This window comes from Monodon monoceros, unplaced genomic scaffold (genome assembly GCF_005190385.1).
Source record: "Monodon monoceros isolate NGI ecotype Baffin Bay Population unplaced genomic scaffold, NGI_Narwhal_1 Super_Scaffold_4, whole genome shotgun sequence".
NCBI lineage: Eukaryota > Metazoa > Chordata > Mammalia > Artiodactyla > Monodontidae > Monodon > Monodon monoceros.
This window is the reverse complement of record NW_021703781.1, coordinates 64711830-64736239: the sequence shown is the minus strand read 5'-3', so window position 1 is coordinate 64736239 and position 24410 is coordinate 64711830. Positions and strand designations below refer to the sequence as shown.

Genomic DNA, 24410 nt, shown 5'->3' with positions numbered 1-24410 from the left:
TTATAATAAAACACCAGTTGGGTTAGCACTCACTGGGGGCTCTCAAGAATCACTTTCCTTTATATTATTCAGGTTTGAGCAAACGAATGTTTTCTGCTCTGATTCCCACATCATCATTTGAAATATTAGAACCCCCGCCTGGTGGCTCAGCTCTGGTCCTTAGATAGGAATTGCACAGCCTCAAAGACAAAGGCTCCTTCGGCAAAGTTGGTTGTTCCTGTGCATTCCGTCCTCAGTACTTTAAAGGTGCTTATGACCTACATTCTCCTCAAAATGCTCAGCTGCACTTGGTTGGGTGTGCTAGTCTTTTAAAATTAGAATAGCTTTCAAAGGAGTCCGCTGCAGTCTCGACTTGACTATGGGAAAAGGAGCCTCCTCCGCTGGCTGCAGGGGAGGGACGGCAGAACCTAAGAGCCACAAGAAGTCACAAGAGGAAGTGGGGCACCGAAGAAAAACAATCGCTGAAATTCACAAAAATCACTGGAACACATATTTGGCAAAGCGCAGTTCTCTGCTTCCCAACAATACGGTCTTCTGTTTGTTCTTTTTGGCAGCACAATAAATGTGAGTTTGTCATTGATGGAGGAGATGGTCTTGGGTGGAGGAACTGCAGCTGCCTGCCTGGCTCTCCCTTATAACACAGCACAAATCCCCAGCATCACGATGAGGTGATAGAGAACATCTGTGGACCAGACAGGAAAGGAGACAAACAGTTCGACAAGGAGTAAGGAGAACTCAACAAAAGAGTCAACTCAACATAAATGAGTCAACTCAGAGACGTTAAGTAGGTTTCCATAAAACTCTGCACATTTTGTACATAGTTTTGTTCGTCCTCTGGGGTTTCCATAGCTCACTTTCATCAGTCCAAAGAACCCAACAGATAAGCCTAGGATAGGGACCTCTGACAGATGGGAACCTGAACTTCGATAATACAGTGATGGTGCGTTTCACTGTAGACTCCAGATGGTGCATCTTAGAGTCTCAAACAGTTGGCTTGCATGGTTTCCTGTAATTGTGAGAGCAAATCTTACATCTGTGAGTTTGTTTATAAATAGAACTGCCTGACCCATCTTCTCGCATCATTTGGTGAGACCTTGGGTCTTAGCTGAAATGCTTCTTCCTCTAAGATGCTTCCCAGACTGCTGTCTAAATCATTATTCGGCCCCACCCACCATATTTCACGCATATTAGGAAGGGCAGGAGCCTTGCCTGCCTTGTTCACTGCAGCAGTCACACCGCCTAGAAAAGTGCCTGGTACAGAGTCAGTAATCATGGCTGATCCTTACTGGTTGTTTGTTGCTTTCTGGGCATTGTTTAGTGCTCTTAGCTGTAATAGTTAATCCACACAACAACTTCTGTGTATGATATGGGCAATTATTAACCCAATTTCACAGAGGAAACTGGGCAATGCAGGAGTGGGGTCATGGCCCAAGGTCACTCAGTTCATGAGGGGCAGGGTCATAGAAGGGACTCAGAAATATTTGTTGAATGAACAGATCATTGAAAATCATGTTTTCTGAACACAGAAACCCAAGAGGCACCACCTGGTGATGTCTTTGCTTAGACTTGGTAGGGGGGTGGGGGAACCAGCTCTGCTTCATCCAGCTTGCCCCCAGCTCCTCCCTCCCTTCAGAGCTCAGGGGCTGGTTGGAGAGAGACCTCTTGACCTCCGATCCCCCTCCAACTCATTCAGGTAAAGGCTTTGCTGGGGCCAAAGGTAAGCCTCCTTTAAAACACACATCTGCCTGTTAAAAGCATTGCCCAGAGCTGTCTCTTTTCCTTACCTGAGAAGCTATAGAGACCGGAGGATCCCCTGCCTGTAGTGAGTAAAGAAAGAATACAGAAGGTTTAAGAAAAGATCACAGAGGGAGAAGTCTCAGAGCTGCGTTCCTAAAACACAAACCTGACTGGATTCTCCCCTGATGAAACCAACCCGCTCCCATTGTCTTTAGCACAAAGTTTCTTGCAGGGTTGACAAAGGCTTCATCTCACACCATTTTCATCTCGGTTGGTAAACTTTCTGAAAAGGGCGGGTGATGGTAAACTTATTCAGCTTCGCAGGCCACTCGGTCTCTATTGCAATTACTTGACACTGTCGAAAGTAGCTGGAGACAAGCCCTAAATGAACCAGTGTGGCTATGTTCCAACAAAACTTTCTGTATATACAATGAAGTTTGAATTTCATATAATTTTTGTGTGTTATGAAATATTGTTTCTTTTGATTTTTTTCAACCACATAAAAAGGAAAAACTGCCCTTAGCTTACAGGTCATATAAAATCAGGCAGCAGATGGGGTTGGGCTCCTGACCAGAGTTGGGTGACCGTCCTCTAAAGCTCCCAGGCCTTGCCCCGCTTTGATGTCACAGCACTCTTGAGGTCAGACTTAAAGATGACTCGCAGAGGTCCTCCCTAAGCCTGACTACGCTGAGCTGCCTACCCATCTATTCCCATAGACCCTACCTCTTCCACGCCCACTGACAGTAATCTCCCTTTCCCTTAGCATTTAGCATCTCCCTCCTTGCTGGATGGCACATTCTTGAGGACAGGGCCCGTGTGGATCTCCTTTATTTCTGAAACCCCAGGGCCCACCCAGCTCCTTTACTAGTTTTGTTGACGTGCCCTGGACGCCCCAGTACGTTTCATTTTCTTTTATTATTATCACCTGCACACTGTGTGTGGCAGCTCAGCACTTCCTAGTCCCTGGGGGGCATTGGAATTGAGGCCACAGACCGAACTTTTCAGGGTAGTTAACAAACCTCCTTGATCGGGCGTGAGTTACCCACCCCCAAGGTGAGGAGACGCGTTGCAGGTAAAGGTTGTGTCTACAGGCACAACTGGTTTGGCAATTCAGTTAAAATGCTCAAACCGGCCGTGCCTGTGGACGCAGCCCAGCGTGAGGGCAACCATTTGGAAAACAGAGAAGCTTACTACGGAGGGAGAGCTCGACGACCAGGACGCCCCCAGTCTGGTCCCGGAGGAGGCGTTTTCGTTTGTCACAAGTCTGGAGACCCAGGAGAAGCCGAGGGGAGAGGTGGGATGAGAAAAAAACACAGGAGAGAAAAGAGATTTTTTTTAAGAAGTCACAAAGTTGACGGAGTCAAAATTCCCCAGGCCTCAGACATTAGTTCCCTTACTGTTTTTATAACCCAGAGAGATGTATTTCATTGCTTCTCCAACTTGAGAAAAGGAAGAGATCTTTCCATCCTTAACTCTTCAAGCTGGAACAAATCCGCATTGCATGTGGGAGGAACTGACTCCGTTTCTTTTGATGAGAAGTAAGGCTTTTACCCATAGTTACTCTCATCACTGTGATTTGAGACGTGGATACCTGCAAAATGTGTTCTGTTTCATTTCCTTTTTTAAATGTAGTGCCAATAATAATCCTTTCATGAACAGTTAAATGTTTCTCTACTCCCTTCCCTTTCTCTGTTTGTGCTCATAAGTGACCACTGTCTGGCTAAATGAATCAACAGAAATAGAGATTATCATCTTATTTCTGTTGGTTACTGTAGGCAATGCGAGCAGGTACCCTCTTCAGAAACACTGTGTCCTTCCTCACTGAGGTCTCCGGTCCAAACAGACTGGAGGAGGTAAGAGTTTGGAATTTAACACTTTTAGATCTTCAAAGCAGTGGTTCTCAAACATGCACGCCACTTGAAGAGCTTGTTAAAACACAGATTGCTGGGTCTGCCCAGAGTGTCTGAATCAGGTGGTCTGGGGCCAGGGGGTGGGGTGGGGCGCTGAGAATTTGCATCCCTAACAAGTTCCCAGGTGATACTGAAGCAGTGTGGACCACACTTTGGAACCACTGCTCTGAGGACCAGGTTCACACCTGGTCGCAATGGAAAATTTTCTTCCACCTGAATTCATTACGCATGTTGACTGATTCTGCAGCTACTTCTTGGTGGAGGAAGCGGAGGAGAAGCTGACCCTCCTGCATGAGCTACTAAACGTGTCTGGGGAGCTGGGCCCTTCCTCTCACGTGGTCGGAACAGCTGTGACCTCACGTCGCGAATTCCTGCAACATCTCTCTTGTCCATCTTAAGTCTCCGAGATGGACGTTCAGGCTGGTAAGTCAAGAGCTAAAAATACCTACCTTCGACTTCCATTCAGAGCCTATTGCTACCAGCTGAATTTTGAATCTCCCTTGTCCTGTTAACCTTTTCAAAGCATCTCCATGTCTGTCGTTGCTTTCATTTTCCCTAACATTGCTCTCTGAAAAGAGAAGGGCCGCCATTACTCATCACCACTCTATCTTTAAAGATGAGAAAACCAGGCTCTGGGGTTAAGTGACCTGGGCCAGACCATGTAGCTTGTTTGTGGCAGGGCAGACACGCCTGGAACGTCTGCCCCTACCCTCAGCAGCCTTTCCTCCAGTATGTCCTCACACATATCTACACTGGTCTGTTGACAATTTCCCAGGTAAAAATACAGCTTCTCAAATACCATCCCCTCACCCTCACAGCCTCAGGTAATATTCTCATTCCGGGAAGGGTGGCTCACCACTGGGCAGGAGAGCTTCTCACTGTCACAGATGAAAGTCTCACAGTGTAACCACACCTTGGACAATTTGGGGATGTTCTGGAACCGGAAAGCATTGAATTGGAAGGTTGCCCTGTGGTCTTTCCCATTCTCATACACGATGACTGTTTCATCCGTAGGGCAGCTGGAGCACACGCGGTCGGGGGAGGGAAGGGGGAGAGACAAGGTCATCTCATGAACTCTAGCAAGGGCGTCTGAGGCAAAGTCACGCATGGCCTCCCCTGGGCTTTTACACAGCACATTATCCTTCTGAAGCACTGTGGCAGCACCTCACTTATCCTCATTTCTTTGGGGTCAGTTAGAGGAGCTATGAGACGGCTGTGACCATCCCCGTTCTACAGATAGAGTATAGCAAGGGTGGAGCAACTTACGAGAAGCCACACATCTGGAAGTTACCACATCTCTGTCCCCAAGAAATGAAATCCCCCAGACAATGTCCTCTGGAGGACTGGGATACGTACAGACTCCCCGCCTATGTCCAAAATAAAGATGGTGGTGCTGGGAACGGCATTTCCCAAAGTGCTCTCACAGCCACCTAGGCCCAGGTCACACCCAACATATTGCTGTGTGTGTATTGTGAGGTTTTGCCACCGGGAATTTGAATTTACATTGTACTATTTAAGCGCTATATCTATTCTATTATATAATTACCTTTGTAAAGATATTTTTAATATGAGCACAGAAAAAAATGGCTGGAAGGATACCATTTAAATGTTAACACTGGCTATTACGGACAGTTTTTGTTTTCTTCTTTCACCTTTATGTTGTTTTTTTTTTAATTCTCTATAATGAGAGTGTAATATTTGGGAAGTTTCAAAGTCCCAAATGTACAACTGCAGTAAAAGAAAAAATAATGACATAGATGGGCATTTGTCGAAACCAATTGTTCTCGCCTGGGGGCCATTTTGCCCCCCAGGGCAAATTTGACATGTGGCTGTCATGACTGGGGGGAAGATACTCCTGACACCTAGAGGGTAGAAACCAGGGATGCTGCAGAATGCCCTACAGGGAACAGGACAGACCCCACAACAAAGAATGATCCAGCCCCCAAAAGTCAACAGTGTCGAGATTGGGAAAGCCTGGTTTAAGCACAATACCTTTTCATTTACCAAGCACATATGGATTCCCTACTTAAGTGCCAGACATTCAGCCAGGTTGGGAACAGACACAGTGGTTCTCGGGAATGTACAGCGAGACCCACAGAGTGTGAGGGCCTGTATGCAGGTGACAATGAGCTCCAGAACCTGTCCTCTTCGGAACAGAGGTCTATAGGTTCGAAAGCTAAAGACCAGTGGACAGCACCTCAGTGGAACCCGAAGTTCATGCCCCACCTGGCGTGTTTCTCTGACTCTATCGTTCTTCCAACTCAACACACACACTAGGGAGCAGTGCAGTCGCCCCAGGGAAACTTCATGGTGGACCCTCCCCCATCCCAGTCCGTCAGAACCAGACATTAGGGGCCAAATCAGAGGTAGGACAGAGGGGATGTTAACTCTAAGAGTGAGTGAGACGAGCCATGAAAACTGCACCTTATATCTGGACCAGGGCCAGAAGCTGGGATCTGTTTGTGGTGGCCTCTGAGTAGTGACAAGAGCTAGGGGCATTTTCTGAGCTGTGAAACAAGACTCTTGAAGGATCATTCGGTCATTAAACCCGAGATCCTTGTACGAACTCAAGACTAAGTCCTTAAAATAGCTCCTGGCTGCTGGAGTGTCCGGGTATGGTGTCAGACAGTGGGAACAATATAAAGCAGAGCTTTGCTGGTGGCAGGAAGGAGGCAAGTGACAGGCAGGCCTAGATGCCTTGGCACTGCTGCCTCTTGGCGCTGGCTGTGGCACCTGTCCCTCCGTGACAGGTATCTCGGGATTGTGGAATGCCCACGGGGAGGCTTTCACACCATCATCACTTCTCCACCTGAGATCAAAATTCCTATTCTAATCTCTCCAGGCTTTCTTGAAAACTGGGTTTTCCTTCCAAAGGGCCTGGTGTGAACCAAAACCATCTGGGAGGTTATGGGAGTGGCCTTTCTAATTCTCCCCTTTGACACTGGTCTTCGTGCAATTATCTCCAACCTCAAGGGGGCATTTCAGTTAGGCAGTATTTGCAACTAGGTCAGGGTGTCTTTAATTTGGCTGTGCTTAAATGCAGAGTCCCAGGGTTCACCTAGGGACCTTCTGATGTTGTAGGTTACAACGTGTTTGCATGCGTAGCAGATACCCAAAGGAATTCCTGTGCACACTAGAGTTTGAGGACCACTTGTAGTGACTACCCCAAAGTCACGAGCATTCCCTTTTCTGCCATATGACACATCCACTAGGTGTGCAGGGGCACTAGAACTATCTGAGGAGATGATTCCATGGTGTGGCAGAAGGCTTTGCCCTTGTGTGGCTATTGGTTGAGAGAGGTTCCCAGTGCCTCTTGGTAATTTCAAGGTCCCTATAGGTCAGTAATTTATTTCAGAATCTCCCTGAGGTCATTTGATTTGCACCATCATCAACAGAGCCTAAATGAATCATTCAATGATAGATATGAAATAAGGACCCAAACTAAGCTCCCATCTCTGCAGGAAGATGGGTTGCTTAGGTGTGGGCCTTGCTGGCCTGTGCTACCCTGTGTGTTATCAAGAGATAACGCTGCCCAGATCATCCATCCCTTTACTAGCTTAGACTCTGGGTAAGTTTCTGAGCTTCTCTGTGCCTCAGTTTCCTCATGTATAAAATAGTGATTGTTATACTACCTACTCTATAGGAAGTTTAATGAAATTGAAATAAATTAGTATTTGCAAAGCACCTACCTAGAGTAATGCCTGGTATGTTGTAAGGGCTGTATAAGTGTTTGTTAAATAAAAATAGATAAAGATCCAAAGTGGCTTCACCTTCGTTATCTTATCATCTTTGTCCCTGGCGGCAGTGTTTACTCAGCCCTGCTGGTTCCAGTGTAACTGGTCTGCTTTGGTTTGGGGAATGGCCTCTTCTGTGTTTACTGTTTGTTGTGTGGATGATGCCTGAATCTCTAGTCTAACTCATCCTTATCCTTTTCCAAAGTTACAATTCTAAGTGCTTCTAGACAATTGTCATCTCAAGGTCAATATGTCATCCCTGGACTCAAGGAGAATCCAAACTCCCTTATCCAGAACCCCTCTTCCCTAGGAGCCTATGACAAACAATTTCTCATCTTCACAGTTCACGGTGCAACAGCAGAAAGCATTCTTTGTCACATGTTCCTCAGACATTGTGCCCTGTCCTTCCCTCTACCATATCCAATTGGTTGCTAAATTTTTATTGCTTCTCCCTCCCTTGGGTGATGTTGGATGACCTTCTTTCCATTCACTTAGCTACAGCCTTGATTCAGGTCTTATCACTTTCGGCTCTAGAGCTGCCACAGCCTCTAATCTGGTCTCTCTACCTCCCATGTTCTGTTTCTAACCACCCTATGTGTGATTTCCAGAATCACATTTCTATAATCCCATTACTTTAGTTCTCTACTCCAAATTTTAAGAACTCCCCGTTACCTATGAAATTATTAGTAAATAAAAACAATGATATTATTAAAATTGATTGAATACCAGCTAGGTACTATGTACTAAGCTTTTTACATGGATATCTAAGTTAGTTCTCATCAGGGTTCTGATGTCAGATTGATTGGGTTTGACCCCAACCTGCCCACTTCCCCATAAACACACACATACTAACTATGTGACATTACTTAACCCCTCCTGTGCCTCAGTTTTCTCATCTGGAAAATGGGGATGATAGTAATAATACCTACCTGTTGTAAGGCAAATGAGTTAGTATATGATAAAGCTCTCAGAACAGAACATGGTACCTAGAAAGCACTATGTTAGTGATTCCTGGTATCAGTACTCAGTCTGGAAGCACAGAGGAAGTCACTGATGTGACCCCAACAGGCTCCGCCTCTTCCTTCCAAGCTGTCCCAAGCCAGAGCAGCCCTGGATCTACGTAGCCCCGCCTCTCAGCCCTGTGGTCCCGAGAGCCGTACCTACCCCTTGCTGATCAGCTGCCACTGCAGGGGATACATGAAATCAGCCGAAGGTGTGGCCCAACAGCTGTTCAAAACCACCTTAAACCTGGAAATGAAACAAAACTCATCACTGTGAGCTAGGGAGTTGTATGCCTAGAAACTTTGGGTGATTAAAACGCCTCTGGGCTGTTTTTGTTTGGTTTTTTTTCCTCTTCTTTGTATTTATAAATACAAACATTAAGAACACACTTACCTAATGCTTAACCCTTTGGCTTCTACTCCTGCAAACAGATCTGAACCGATTTCGTATGTCTCCAGGGTAAAAGGCGCTTCTTTCTTAATGGCGAACTTGGCATTCTTTGGAAGGAAATTGACACTGGGCGTTATGATCTGTCAGACTGAGCAGTTGGGTCTGACAGGAGCAGATGAATCGGGACGGGAGGGGGGAGGAACAACCCAAAGGCACAGGTACATGAGACCACAGTGAGACCCGCCGGGACCAGAGAGGCTGTACCTCCTAGGATGCTGGTGCCATCTTAGAAGGGATGAGGACATCACATGTATGTCCAGGAGACTGCGCTACATAGAGACCCAAATCATAGACTGCCGTCCCCAGTATAGCCAGAGGTGCTTCTCCTGGCCCCATCTCCCGGGAACCAAGAATTGGAATATTGGAATAATACCTCCACTTGCAGGGGAAGCTTCCTGATTATGTTACATAGTGGAGCACAGAATCTGCACACTTAATTCAATTTCTGAAGCAAAACGCTTTTAAGGGTCAGTTTCTCCACTTCTCACCTGACAGTGAGGCAATACTCAGTGTGATTTCCCCCAACTTTCTTTGTAACGTGAAAATTAGGGACCTATGTCCAGATAGCTTACCCTTTAGTACCCGGACAGTTTATTTTGGCAAATTCTGGGCTCTGCCTTTTAACGGGGGCATTAACCCAGGAAATCTTACAGAGAAGAGAGTCACTAGGATGATAATGGACCATCAAGAATGGGACGATGTTTAGTTTGGGAAAGACAAGCTTGAGCTAGTCGAAGGACCATCAGTAACATGTAGTATCATTTCAGAGGACAGAACCAGGACCAGTGGGCCAGAGTTCGGAATGTCAGATTTCATGACATCAGATTTCACGTGCTGGCCTAACATGAGAAGGTCCAACTTGCCGTTGCCCTTGGAAGAGGTGGGGTACCCATCCCTCAGCAGCCTTGCAGAAGGGTTTTGGGCATTGGGTGGAAGGTCAAGATTAATCACCTCTGAGGTTTGTTCTGACTCTGGAAGTCTATGATTTTGGTCTCTATTGCTTGCCTTCGTTCCATCCCAAGCTTTGGCATTTGTCTCTGTCTAACTAAAAGGAATAGTCAATACCATTTTGATTGAATAGAAGGCAACCTAATCCCACTCTGACATTGATGTTCAACCCTATAAAGGTAACAGTGCTGGTGCTAGGAGTTCTCAGTTTCCACTTTCAACAAGGTCAAAGCTTACAATTGTGAGAATGACTATTTCCTCAGGCATTTACTTTGCTGCCAGGCGCTGTGGAAAGGGTTTTATAAGGATTATTTCATTTAACCCTCATAACAAACCTCTCAGATAAGTGCTATTATTATCCCCACTTAACAAATGCATAGGTGGAGGCCCAGAGAGGTTAACTAACTTGTCCAAGGTCACACAGCTAGTAAGTGGTGGAAACTGGCTTCAAACCAGTGGTCTGATGTCAAGGCCTATTTTCTTAACCACAGTGCTAGGCTACTTCTACAAATTGACTACCTTCCTTTATTTCGGATTGGGAGCCAAAATAACTTTACCGAGAATACCGACCACGCACCGTTGGCAGAATTGAGTGGAAGCGGGTAGAGAGAGAAGAGAGGAAGCATGCTGGGTAGAGCTGGTGGTTTTGCAGCCTGGCATTTGGAGCTCTCAGAACCCTAAGCAACTAGCAGAGCATTCATTCTATTGTACCACGCAGGGCACAGCTCGGTCTCTGGTAATTTGATGGAAATATATGCAGCGAGCAGCTGTTGCTTCAGAGACGCACAAGAATGCTCTCAAAGCAGAAGAAGGGAGGAGAAGAAAAATACCAACCTCATGGGTAAGGCACAGGAAACCGAGCCCATTGTGGGAATGTTAATCAGTACCAAAGTCTCGGATATAACCTCAGAGCCCCCTCGTTGCCAAGGTTTGTTTGTCCTATGAGGGTCTTGGTGGGCCCTAGGGAAGGCCTTAGCCTCATTTCTACCAGTTCAGGGAAGCAGTCTGTCTAGCCATCTAGAGGATGGTCTGGGTGATGCTGAGGACATGCTTCCTAATTTTTGTTTTTTCTTAAAAAAGTTATAAGATTTGATATTTCTGTCTGAAACTTAGCTCCACATAACTGATGGTGGATGATGACTTTTGACAATCGTGGTGCCTCTCCATTTCCAACTGTTGTAAAACCTTCATAGGGTCATATCTATAATTTTATCTGGTTAAAGCAACAATCACGTATTTCCAGACAGGGACTCAGTAGTAAAGACAGTCAGTCATCAGGATGTCCCCTGAGTCTGTTGTCAATGTGTGAAGCTTATTTTCCTCTCTGGGTAACCTTCACTACAGTGGTTTTGCCATCCTTTCATCACCCTGGTGATCCACACTGTTTTAACCCCCCTGATTATAGGTCAAGGGATTGTATGGAATTTCCTTTTCTCAGGACTTAAACACTAGTGGTGTGTAGCCTGGGGCAGATCTAGGTTTTGTGGGACCTTGAAGCTTATTTAGAGAGCCCTCTTTAATTAAAAGAATCAAAACTTTGAATACAAAATTAGACACAGGGCCTTGAAAAGGGCCTGTGGAAGTGAGGGGTCATGAAACTTAAGCTTCATTCCCTGCATAGTAACTTTGCCTCGTAGACCAATGTTAGGGGACCTTGTTCCAGACTGGGTACTGCTCTGGACCACCTGTGGGATCTTGGACAGATCATTTCCTCACTGGGTTTCAGATCCTCAGCTATAAAATGGACTAGGTTATTCTAGGATCCCTTCTAGCTCTCACCTTCTGAGTTCAGCAAGATTAATAGCTTCCATGGAGCTGGTAAAGCAAGTTCAAAGAGTTCAAGGTCAGTGGAGTTCCAGGTAATATAGTTGTTTCCTTTGCAAAATGAATGGGTTGTACATGGTGGCCTCTAAGGCTATCTTCCAGTTCTAATGTTGGAAGTAAAGGTTTCTATTTCTGCCTGCATTTTCCTTTAGCCAGCTGGGCCATTTCCTACATGCATGTCCCCTCACTGGAAGCTGCAGGTCTAAAAAACAGAGCACCCCATCTAAACAGGAGGGCAGCTGGGCTAATGGCCATTGCATATTTAGTTTCTCTGGAGAATTTTATTCTTAGTGCCTTTAGCTTTGATGTCAATGTAGGCAGCATGCCCAAATTAGACAAAGAGGAGGCCCACTAAGTAAAGGGCTTTGGAGACCAAAGAGCTAGGCGGCCAACCCCAACCTCTCCCCTTAGCCCTGTCCCAGGTAGAAGCTCACTAGCCTGTGCCGATGTTTTAACAAGAGCTAGATCCTAAATATAAATCTCTGGAGGGGGTTGTGGTGGAAACTAATCTTGATTAAGAATTAGACCTTGGCTGTCTTTATTGCCTATTGACCTTTGATTTCTCTTATCTCAATTTTCTCATCTGTGAAATGGGAAGATTGCCCTTTTTCCTCTGTGGCACCTTTCCTTTCTTCCATCAAGTCTATGAATCTGAATGTCTGCTGCATCTTGTCTTTAAAGAGGCTTAAAGCTAGAACAAAGCTTATGTCTCAGTTCAAATTCAAGAATGGGGGTCTGCATACGGCTTAGAGGAGAACAAATGCTGAGGAAGCATCCCATCATCTCCTAGAAAGGCCCCAGGGTAGCAGTGGAGACCTGGAGACCACTTACAGTGTAGAAGTTGAGAGACAATTGGCTTTCAAATGTGCCCATGCTCCCGTTCTTCACATGAACAGTGGCCACTCTGAAAAGGGGAGAGAATTTTGCATAAGGACTGAAACATGCCTGGTTGACAGGGACTGCAGAACACACGCAAGGCAGCCCGCCCTCCACTCTTGGGAGCAGCTTACCTCTGGTCAAAGGCAGCCTGGTTCACCAAGTAGGTGGAGTGGTAGGAGCAGGAGAAAGAGTAGTTCACAGGCTGGTTCTTTACGATCACGGTGCTGTCATTGGAAACAATGTGGTTGTAGAAGTGGTAGATGGGGGGCTTGTACTGGAGAAAGAAAGAAGGCGGTTAGGGTGGCCCTGTACCCCCATGATGTGAATGAGGCCTCTTGGATAAATGACTGAAGATGGTTCAGAAAAAAGCCCAGGGCTTCCCTGGTGGCGCAGTGGTTGAGAGTCTGCCTGCCGATGCAGGGGACACGGGTTCGTGCCCCGGTCCGGGAAGATCCCACATGCCGCGGAGCGGCTGGGCCCGTGAACCATGGCCGCTGAGCCTGCGCGTCCGGAGCCTGTGCTCCGCAACGGGAGAGGCCACAACAGTGAGAGGCCCGCGTACCGCAGAAAAAGAAAAGAAAAATGCCCAATGGGGAGACATGAATGTCTGCCATTGATATAGCACCCACTCTTGTTTGTAGGTGAGCTGATAATTTTTGTAAAGAGATCTTAAGTCTGTTCAAGATTGTTTATAATAATCTTATAATAATCTAAGTTGAATGTTGTACACTTAAAAAAAATCCATATACCCATTGGGCTTCTGACCGAAATGGACTGGCTCAGGAACCTCTATCTCCTAACATCAACTTTTAATTTACTTTCCCCTGTCTAAGTAATCTTATGTGACACCTTCACTACCTCCCATCTCTAGAACGTTACTGCCTGGTTCTTTGCTCTTTCCCTCTTCCAATCATGAGCACTATTTCTGAGTTTCTTTCCTCTGACTTGTTGGACTTTAAAATCACCAAATATTAGAGTTAAAAGGGATCTTGAACAGTCACTTGAGAAGTGATCTGCCTAAGACTGCACATATGATTTCTAGTTCATTTTACCAGGATATTCAAAGACATGATGTTTTTGTTAATCATGCCCGTGACTCTTCTCCCTAAATCCCTGAATCCTTGTGGGACCTTTAGGAAGAGGAGGTAGCCCCAGGAGCTGAGACCTGATAGATGTACCATCTCCTTCAGTCAAGGCCGTATGAATTCTAGACGTCAGCCAGAGCGTCAGAAGACCTAGGCTCCCTTCACGACTATATCTCTACTTGTTCTGTGGCCCCGAACTAGTGGCTTTGCTGGGAGGTCTCAGATTTCTCCTCCATCCCATAAGGATACTTGGCGAGAGGATGTCTGTGGTTCCTTTTAATTCTGATTACCTGTCCTGGGTACTTCACAAGACCCAATTATGGGTTGTGTTATACTTTGGTCACTCCTTTAAGATGCCTTCCATTATCTTTTTATTTTTTGGCCACGCCGCGTGGCATGTGGGATCTTAGTTCCCCGACCAGGGATTGAACCCGTGCCCCCTGCAGTGGAAGCACAGAGACTTAACTGCTGGACCACCAGGGAAGTCCCTAAGATGCCTTCCACATGCACCCCTTTGTCCCCACTTCCAAGTCTCGGGCAGAGGATGGCTCACCCATCCAACTCAGGAAGGATGGCAGCCATGAACATGTGCTCGGAGCTCCAAGTGAGGTGGAGGTGGGAAATGTACTTTGTTCTACTCACGGAAGGTAGCTTAGCTGCTCAGGCAGTGAATTAGGAGAATAAAATTTAAATCCAAAGAGTCGCCTAAACTAGACAGAAGAAAAGAATTTAAAGAACACTAATATCTCAGGAAATTTGGGAGTTGGGAGTGACTCTTAAAAAGGAAGTGGTGAATTCTGAATCTTTTTAAGGGTGGACAGAAGATGTCTCATTCTTGGGCCCAGTTGCCTCCTCTTAGCAACTCCTCCACGTGTGGCCTGGTCTTACCTCGGACTGGGTTCCACAATAGGACTTGTTTTTAGGTGACAAATCTGGGATGATGAATTGGTAGTAACCTCCTTCGTGGACCCCATTGTAACACAGCCCGCCAAGCGCCAGCTGGTGCACTTCCCATCCATAGGGACACTCCGGGATTTTGGCGATGATTGTTTTCGGATAACAAAACACAAGAATGACATCTGGAAAGAGGAGAGACTTGGTCTGAAATCAGATCTGGTAATATCTACATATGGTGGGCTCCTGTTACAGCTGAGCATGCTAAGCAGTTAGTTAAAAATACTTTCCCCACTCTTCTTCATGAGCTGTGACGAACGTTTTCCCCCAACTTCAGTCACTGAAGTTCCACTTTTACAGTTTTTGAAACCTCTGTGTAATATCTGCATTATTCTTAATATGTATTCAAAATTGGTCCACTTTTAAGCTTTAACCTATTTTAAGGAATGTATTTTTGAAACCAGATTAAGTGTATTTTCATATATATATTTATATTTCCAATATATATATATATATTTCCAATCCATTCAATCTGGTTTCATATATATATGAACATCCCATGTAATGAGCCTATAAAATTTAAAATGTCCATTTATGCACAATGCCATGAAACAGTAATCTATGGCACAGGACAGAAAAGCAGTAGTCAAATAGAAAATGGGAAAAAAATGTGAAGATTTTATCTATTTGTTCATCTATTTAGCAGCCTCTAATTTTTAAAAAGTGTAACTTTACTCAATAGATTTGTACTTTCTGTGGGAAAAACCGGATGGGCGTTGGGGTGCTTAAGTGCTTCTACTTGGCTGCAGTATTGCATTTTCCTAACAATAGAAGCACAGGGCTATGAACTCTGCGAAGGGAAGTGCCAGGAAAAGTTCCTTTCCAGGAAAATGGGCTAGCACCAGAGCATACCTGCTTTATTTGGAGTGCAAGATCTCGCAGAGGCTTCTGCAAAGACAGCCAACAGGACGAAGGCCCTCATCACCATTGCTTTTGCCAGGTGGCCAAGTCAAGCTGGCCAAACGTTCACGGTCCTGACAGGGCCCGAACCTCGATCATTCTAGGTCAGAAACACGAGCGAGAAATTAAAATCAAAGGTGAGAACAAAGCAGCACATACAGAGGAGACGGATCACGCGTCTCGTTTCTAACGGCTCTTCGTCTGCATTGGGAGGCAAAACATGGGGCTCATACCACAGAGAGTGTCAATTTCACACGCGGCTGCTTGAGTTCCCGACTGTTTCATTCTCTCCGACTGGAGGCTGCCTCTCAGATGCTCCCCAAATCTCTGTTCCCAGTCCTAGCTCGACTTTATATAAGCAGAGGGTGTAAAAGAAACCGGCTCCAGATAAACCACAATGAACATGCATTATCCACTGTGGGGGGGAAATAAAAGGCAACCTTGCACAATAATCCGATGGGAAGCTCAGTTACGGCCACTTGAGGCTAATTCCTTTTACTTCACAGAGTTGGAGAACCTTTTTCTTTTTTTAACTGCTTTTTAAACCAGGGGTGGAATAAAAAGTTGAATTTTTTCCTCCTCATACAAAAATAACTCTGATTGGAGACAAACCAATTTCTGCATGGTTACAGGTGACAGTTTTCTTTTTTTACATCTTGCTTTCTTTGGTTTATTTCTTGCTTTCTTATTTTTATATGCAGGCTATCCAAACTGAATTTAGGAAGACAAGTTCAGCAGTGGTACACTGGATACTAAACCAAAAAAATAGGCTGTGTTCATGCAAACATGTTAAAGATTTTTTTCTCTAATATCTTATAATAAGCTCCGAACTTCTAGAGTTTGATCTTGAAGTTCATCAAAACTTCATTCGGAAATACAACTTTTGATTGTAGACCCCCTAGGTTTCTAAAGTTTTGCTAGTCTCCCAGAGCGGTGATATTGGGAGAAGGAACTTAGAAAGGCAATCTTTCTTTAAAAAAATTTTTATTTGTTATGGAAGTATAGTTGATTTACAATGTTGTGTTAGTTTCTGGAGTACAGCAAAATGATTCAGTTTTATGTATATATATACGTACATATATATGTATTCTTTTTCATAGTATTTTCCATTATGGTTTATTATTGAATATAGTTCCCTGTGCCAGATGGTAGGATCTTGTTGTTTACCTATTTTATATGTAGTAGTGTGTATCTGTTAGTCCCAAACTCCTAATTTATGCCCCCTACACCCCCTTTTCCCTTCAGGAAGCACAAGTTTATTTTCTATGTCTGTGTGTCTGTTTCTGTTTTGTAAATAATTGGTATCATATTTCGGATTCCACATTTAAGTGGTATCATATGGTATTTGTCTTTCTCAGAGAGGCAATCTTATGATTCAATTCTTAGTCACCAAACAAGATCCCACCAAAAACAGCAGATAAAATGCGGCTCCTGGGAAGTTTCCAAATATATTCCCTAGGAATTTTTAGTACCCAGAAATTTAAGAATGAAAAATAAGGGCTCCTTTTAGTTTTGTTTTTTAGAGGAAACGGACTCTTTTATCAACCAACTGAGAGCATTTTGTACAGAAGCCACTACACTACGCTTTTTGAGAGACATGTAAAAAGTGTAGAAAAATACCCTGCTTGTGGGAGTTTATAATGTAGCTGAGAAGGTAAATTGTACACAGTGACTCAGAGTTAGAATGCCATGTTAAGTCATTGATCCACTACTGACCACATTTTCTTAGTTTTAAGATACATGTCTCTCTCCAAGCACATATAATTTAATGTCTCAGAAACGTTGGGATGTGTCTTATAAGCAATATGTATACACAGTATGGTAGTTTCCTTATATCCTCAAAACCTATTGTTAAATCAATGGCATGCCTTACAATGATGATATTTAAGAACTAAGGAAATAGCCACATGGCAAGCCACGAAAGAGTTCTGTGACTCAGCTTCCTTCTCTGTAAATGGAAGCCACAGTCCTGAACTCACCTCACGGGGTGGGAGAGCAATGATGTGAAGGCTCTTGTAAACTGTAAAGGGCTAGGTAAAGAAACAGATCACACGAAGAGACAACTAACAAGTTCTGGCAACATGTATGTGTCCCTGAGTTGTTTTTCTTTTCCTCGGAAGTACCACGAAGTGCCCATTGTAGATTCATGCTACATGAGACATATCTATATTGTATAACACACATGCAATGAATATATTTTATAGATAAAGACCAAATGGGCTGGAGAGGGGAAGAAGAGGAAACACATTAATTTTTTTAATGCTAAGGATCAAGTTTAGTGTGACCTGGAAATATCAGCACGTTTATACTGGTCTCCACAACTCACTGGAGGCATTACTTCCTGAGCAGAAAATGGCGCTTGAATCTCACAAGCATGCATAACTTCTGAGTTTCTCTTTCCTAGGGCTTAGCACTAACTCTGAGCTTCTTCCTCCATCCATTTTTTTAAACATATATTAAGTCCCTACAGTATACCAGGGACAAGGCCCTGGGAAGACACAGGCAAATCAGCAGAACTAGGAACTGGGTGGGTGGGTGCGGGATGCATGGAAAAATAGAAATCTGTACCGGGAACGTAGGATGGGGGGAGGAGGGAAAAGGGAGAGTCGGCATGCTTGACAGAGGAAGCAACAGGTAAGCCGAGTCACGGAGGCCTCATACAGCCTAATTTCGTAAGGATGGCCTCTCTGATTTGACACAAATGTTATGCATCACTGATAATTCAGCATTGGTAGTCCATGTACGTTAGGATACTTGTTTCTATTTCAAAAAGATTCTTTTCACCCATCTTCAAATACGTCCTTCTTTTCAGCCAACCTTGGCCCAGGGAGGTCAATAGGATCATCTTGACTCTGACCTGGAAGGGCAGAGTTCACTCATGAAAAGGGTTGCAGGGGAACTAAAGGCCTTCCCTCTCTCCCAGTGGAAATGTCTGATGGATGCCTACAAGGTGCCGGGCAGATAGATACTGAAGTTGGCCTGGGAATCAAAAGCCCACCTCTATCCCTTACTAGCTGTGTACACTTGGGCAAGTTACTTAGCTTCTGTGAGCCTTAATTTCCTCCTTTCCTGAAAGGATATGATCATATCTATGATATAATGTTACTAGGAGTATTAAATGAAGTGTAAATTGGTTTGCATAGAGTAGCTTATTTTCTTCTATAGGAGCAGGACTTCAGGGAAGTCTTTTGTTTTATACTCAGTTCTGCTTGGAAAATCCAAAGAGGGCAGCCTATTAGGAGGGGGTTGTCACTAGATAGTATACATTAATGTCATCAGTGCTGAATTACATCATAGGTAATTAAAAGCAAACGTTCTGGAATTAGAGGTTGTGGCTCTGTCACATTTCCAATTGTGGGATCTTGGCAAGTCACCTGACCTTTCCAAGCCTTCAGTTTCCAAATCTGTATAATCAGGCTTCCCATCTCCTATGGCTGTTGCAAGGACCTGGCACACAGTAAGTGCTCAATAAAGGTTCCCTAGTTTATTGGTCTAAGGTTGGTACCCTCAGGCTGGGAGGACATGTTAATCATGTTCCCATTTGAACTCGGGGCATTTTCTAATGGGAATATTTCTCTCTTTAGAAGCCCATCTTCACAAAGAGCAGGTGCTTTTGATTTCTAAAGAAGCCCCTCCCCCCCCATAATGATAAGATCTTGCCTACAATTTCTCTGATTGTTACCCAGCTAACAATCAGGTACATGATACTCCTTTCAAAGGCAAGTTGAATAAAGTTGGGGAAGCGGAGTCAACTCTTGTGGCAGGCTAGTCTCTAGATGTGTAATTTGCATAAGAAACAGAATGGGACAAAATGTACTTGGGCCAAACAGTATTTGATACTTGCTCTGATAAAAGGTAGGAGGCTTCTATTTTTTCCTTGGTAATTACCCACCACTTCACTGCCCCACCTCATCCCCTTTCTGCTTTTCACCACTCCTCTCCCTTCCTGAGATGGTGGGGTAGGAGGGGTGCCGCTGGGAGACGACCCAAAAGCGATGTCTCCCACTCAGGCCCGTGGCTATGTCTCCGTAAAACACAAACAAAACTGATGGGAAGATTTTTAAAACATCAGGATCTTGAAAGAGCCCGATAAATAGGGTTTTATGGCAAACTCATCTGAAAAATGAGTTTGTCTCTCGTTGCATCTTTCTTTTGTGAATTGCCAGGCGTTAGAAGGTACCAGTTCTCTTCGAAGGTCTTGCACGGTTTGTGAAAGCTAGCCCAGATGCAAAAGGGTTGCCATTTGCAGAATTCCAATCAACGTTGTCATTCATAGCTCAGGAGTCATATAGGTGATGAACCATGATGACAGACAAACCAGTAAACTCTTCCTCAGGTAACAGATGGTAGTCTGAAAATAAAGCTAATAAGCATGCATTAAAATTTAAAAGGCTGCTTTATTAACTTATTTTTTAAAGCGCACTGTTTCGAGTTCATTAAACATTGGCTTTGTTAAATGGACTCCATTGTTTCCTTTAAGGCCTGAATCAAGCCTTCTTCTACTTTGTGGGAGACCCTGTTTGCCAGTTTGCGGATGAGTGGGTGTTCCCTCGCAGGCTTCAGTGGCCTACTCCTCCCAGCTCTCCAGAGAAAGTGATGTTCCCCTCATGGAAAATGCACTTCAGAAAGGAGAACTGAGAAGCGAGAAAAGACCCCTCTTCTGAGAGTGCATTTGAAATTCAGAGCGAGAAGCTCCACCTCCCCCATCCCTCCGCAGACCCTGAGGCCACGAGTTCCCCGAGTGCCCCAGGCATACACACTGGCCCCTCCAGGTTTATCTGGCTAATCTCTGCACAGGGGATAAAGACTTGGCCTCTTTCTCTGAAGAGTAGGACCCATCAGCCCCTCCCTTTCCTGTCTTCTCCCCACCCTTCTCTCCTCCTCCAGTCACAGGACTGAAGAATTAAAAATAGCTCCTACTCAGATCAAGGTTAGGAATCTCACAGCTGGTCTAAAACATTCAAGGTGAATCATTTGTTCCGTTCTTAAAACTTCCCAGAGTATCGTCCACTTATTCTTTCATCCATTTACTCATCCATTCATTCACCAAATATGTAATGAGTGTCTGTAAGGTACCAGGTAGTAATCAAATACACATATATGAAAATATACATATCTCTATCTATCTGTATATCTATCATCTACTTGGGGTAAATGTAAGGATATTGAGGCAGAACACAAATAGGCTTTAAAAATAAAGAATAATGGGACAGAGAAGAGGCATCTAATTTAGACAGCCTGGTCAAGGAAATCCTTTGAAGAGACTTAAGATGGGACCTGAAGGGGGTTTCCTGGGGTTTAGCTGGTGGCGCAGTGGTTGAGAGTCCACCTGCCGGTGCAGGGGACACGGGTTCGTGCCCCGGTCCGGGAAGATCCCACGTGCCGCGGAGCGGCTGGGCCCGTGAGCCATGGCCGCTGAGCCTGCGCCTCTGGAGCCTGTGCTCCGCAACGGGAGACGCCATAACAGTGAGAGGCCCGCGTACCGCAAAAAAAAAAAAAAAAGATGGGACCTGAAGGGCGAGGAGCTGGGCTGGGTGCTGAAGGGATGTGTGCACGTGTATATGCACGCTTGTGTGTGTGTGTAGGGACAGAATATTCTAGGAAGGGGGTATGGCACTTAAGGAGGCTGTGATATAAAATGGAGATGATACATTCACCAATCATCACGTACTTTTTATTTTAAAGCTCTTTTCGCAGACACCCAAGCAAGTTTTCCTGTTTGACTCGAAGCACATTTCCTCTTGCTTGGCCTTTCACATTATGAGCATTTCCATCCTTGGTGGATAATGCCATTCTGGGTTTTCTTTCCCCGTTGGCAAATTAGTGTCACTTTGGTTATAGATTTATAATTCAGATTAGAGTAATTGTCCCATGGATCTGTAGAAACTAAAACTAATTCACAGATTTGCTCTCTAGGACCCATGTCTGTTTCGGTGGACTGATTTTTCTTTCCAGGAACTTCAAGGGGAGCCATTCTCTTACCCAGTGAGCTTCTTCCTCATTCCCAGCCAAAGTCTAACCAAGCCTGATTTGTTTGTAATTATGACAGAGGTGGAGTGAGTTTCATTTTCCTTTATGTCTGTCATGGTTTAGTGTAGAGATACTGGCCCAGTCCAGTTCTCAGATAGCCAGAGATGGGTAGAAGGAAGAAGCAGCAGAAGAAAAGAACCTATTGAATGATCTTGTGCGCTATTGCTAGACGACTGTGCAACTGTAACCACATGTCACTTTGTTCTCAAATGCCTACAAGCTCTGTATGGATACCAGGTACATCAGATACATGGCACAAGTACTACCACTTCCCCCTTCTGCATGCATGCCAGACAAGACCTCAGAAGCATTCTCAACACCATACTTCAAAGAGACACTATTAATCAATTGGAATTAGCATATGAGTTGAAGCCCATTTGTTATCTGTGGTATAAGCAACTGCATTGCTTCTAGGACAGAATTATACCCTCAGAGCTGATGCACTTCTCCTACATAGCATTTATCATAGTGTGACTTCACTTTTTTGAATGAAACCTCCTTTACTAGAATGAAAGCTCCATCCAGGCAAGGGTTACAACTGGGTGTTCGCTTGGCATTAAATTCCTAGCTCCCAGCACAGTACCTAGCACATAGGTGATTTCGAAAGCATTTACTGAATGAAAGAATGACACAAAGTTGTCCTTTGGAAGAAGCCAAAGGACTTTTCAAACTGCAAAGCAACTGCCCTCAAACGCTAGCCTCTGTTGAAGGGTATTATTCTGGATTTCTATGCGAAGTCAATTAGATTATGGCTAGTTAGCATATAGAGACCTGATCAGACTCCTGAAGCCTTGAAAATGTGCATCTCTGATTTTCCTTCAGCCAGCTCTTTACGGTCAATACTAGCTCTCAGTACTTGTTCTGACTACAGCAGCACCTGCAGGCACCATTGTTTAAGTGTTTCTGAAGAGCAGACCATTTCTACACTGCATCAGAGGGGTTTCTGTATAACAGTAGTGCATGTGTCTGCCCATGTTTCCCCTTTCCTCTAAGAACAAACAGCATCCTGAGATGGGGGAGGAAGTGTTTCAAAACCTTGCAGCTCCATTAGCACCCTCCTGCAAAATGCATGCTTGACAGTGCGATGAAATGAGTTTTAAATGATCTCATGTACTAAATGCTGAGTAGTCCCGTTTTTTTTCTATTTTCTCTGACACTGCACATGTGGGTCCCATTTGTTTAATAAACTGGCAGAATGACGTGTGACACTTTTAAGTCTAATTCACATCTCGATGAATACATTGTGCATTTCTGAACCTAGAGAATTTAAATGTCTGTGTTAAACATTTGGGGAAAGTTGAAGTAACTCGGGAAATTTCAAAGGTAGTTTCTACTATTCATATAAAATAGGCACTCCAACTAGTTTTAAAGACTAAAGGGCAGGGGAGTTCCCTGGTGGTCTGGTGGTTAGGACTCTGCACTTCCATTGCAGAGGGCACGGGTTCGATTCCCAGCTGGGGGACGAAAATCTTGCAAGCTGGGCAGTGTGGCCAAAAAAAAAAAAGAAAAAGACTAAAAGGCAATAGTTTTGATGAAAGCAACTTATAAATCATGGTAGAATTCCCATCATATCATCTATAATTCATTATTTGTAGAGGGAAATTAGAGCAATAAGTTTATGTTGCAAACTTTCTGTGTATGGTAATGATTAAAAATGAAAACCCTTTCATTGGATTGATTGATCTTTTCATTAAAACAAAACCCTTTCGTTAGATTGATCAGTCTTTCGATTTCTGAAATGAAGCTTTTTGCTTGTACAGCCAGAGGGAAATGGTAATGAAAATGGATTTATTGATCAATGGCTGCAGGGAGCAAAGCAAAAGGCTGGAGCAAGGTACACACATACTTATAGTTTCATTGACAAGTGGTTTTCTTAAAGCCACAAACTCAGGGCTCTGATGGACCCAAGGGGAAGGGTATCAAAAATTCTGAAGCTGCATGTCCTTCCTTTCTCGGGTCAGAGCTTTGGGGACGGAAAGTGGAAGTTAGGTGATTTCAGAAGGTTGCAGGTGGCTGACGTAGTAACCAGGGCCAGACCACACTGGACATCATTGGCAGCAGACATGAGCAATAGAGAAATATTGGGTAAGAGCTGAAGTGTTTACAGACTACGGGGGTAGATACTGGATTATGGGTAATTTTTTGTTGATATTTTAAAAATGTTGGTGAATGAATGCAGTCTCCATTATCCAGACAATTCATACCCAGTCTTCAAAGACAAACTGAACGCTACCGGCTACGTGAGGCTGTCTCAGATTTCCTAACCCCTGGGGACTTTGAACTTTTTGAACTTCTGTTCTCTCCATCACGTATACGGCTTCTAGTATGTGCTGCTGTGTTTGTCTTGTCTTCTTAGAATGAGAACTTGTAGGTCTTTGTATTAAAACAACAAAATAAAGTCATAATGCTCATTTATTAAAGGATTATGATGTCAGGCTCTGTACAAGAATAGAAAGATAGATATAAAGCCCCAAATCTTAGTGGTTTAATATGATAGAAATTCATTTCTCACTCATGGGAAGTTTCCAGCAGTTATTCCCAGTTGGTTGGTAATCCTCCCATGATTATCCACAGAACTGGGCTTCTTGTGTCTCATAGCTCTGTTCTCTGAGTCTCTGAGTATGGAGCCAACAGATGGAGAAAGAGTATGGGGGATCTCCAGTGGGGAATCTGAAGAGGCCAGGCCTGGAAAGAGTACACATCATTTCTACTTACAGTTCAGTGGCTAGAACTCAGTCATGTGGCAACATTTAACTTCAGCTATCTGCCCAGGGAGAAGAGAAAATGGGTTTTGGTGAACAGGTAGCAGTCAAATATATAGAGCTACCTTTGGGAAGAGTGTGTGTGTGTGTGTGGGTGTGTATACCTGTCTGCCTGCCTATCTACCTACCTACCTATTTTTCTATCATCTATCGATCTATCTAAGTGGATTTTATTATTCTCATTTTACAGGTAAG

General features: G+C 44.3%; 1 protein-coding gene across 1 annotated transcript; it reads right to left on the bottom strand.

Moving 5' to 3' along the window:
• Positions 1–595: 595 nt before the first annotated feature.
• TECTB (tectorin beta) lies at positions 596–15515 on the bottom strand. Its single transcript, XM_029200932.1, has 10 exons — positions 15376–15515; positions 14458–14648; positions 12616–12758; positions 12437–12509; positions 8777–8880; positions 8546–8629; positions 4504–4666; positions 2929–3001; positions 1785–1817; positions 596–682 (listed from the first exon to the last, which is right to left on the bottom strand). The coding sequence occupies exons 1-10, from the start codon at positions 15449–15451 to the stop codon at positions 633–635; spliced, it is 990 nt and encodes a 329-aa protein (XP_029056765.1). The 5' UTR covers positions 15452–15515; the 3' UTR covers positions 596–632.
• Between the last annotated feature and the right edge of the window lie 8895 nt (positions 15516–24410).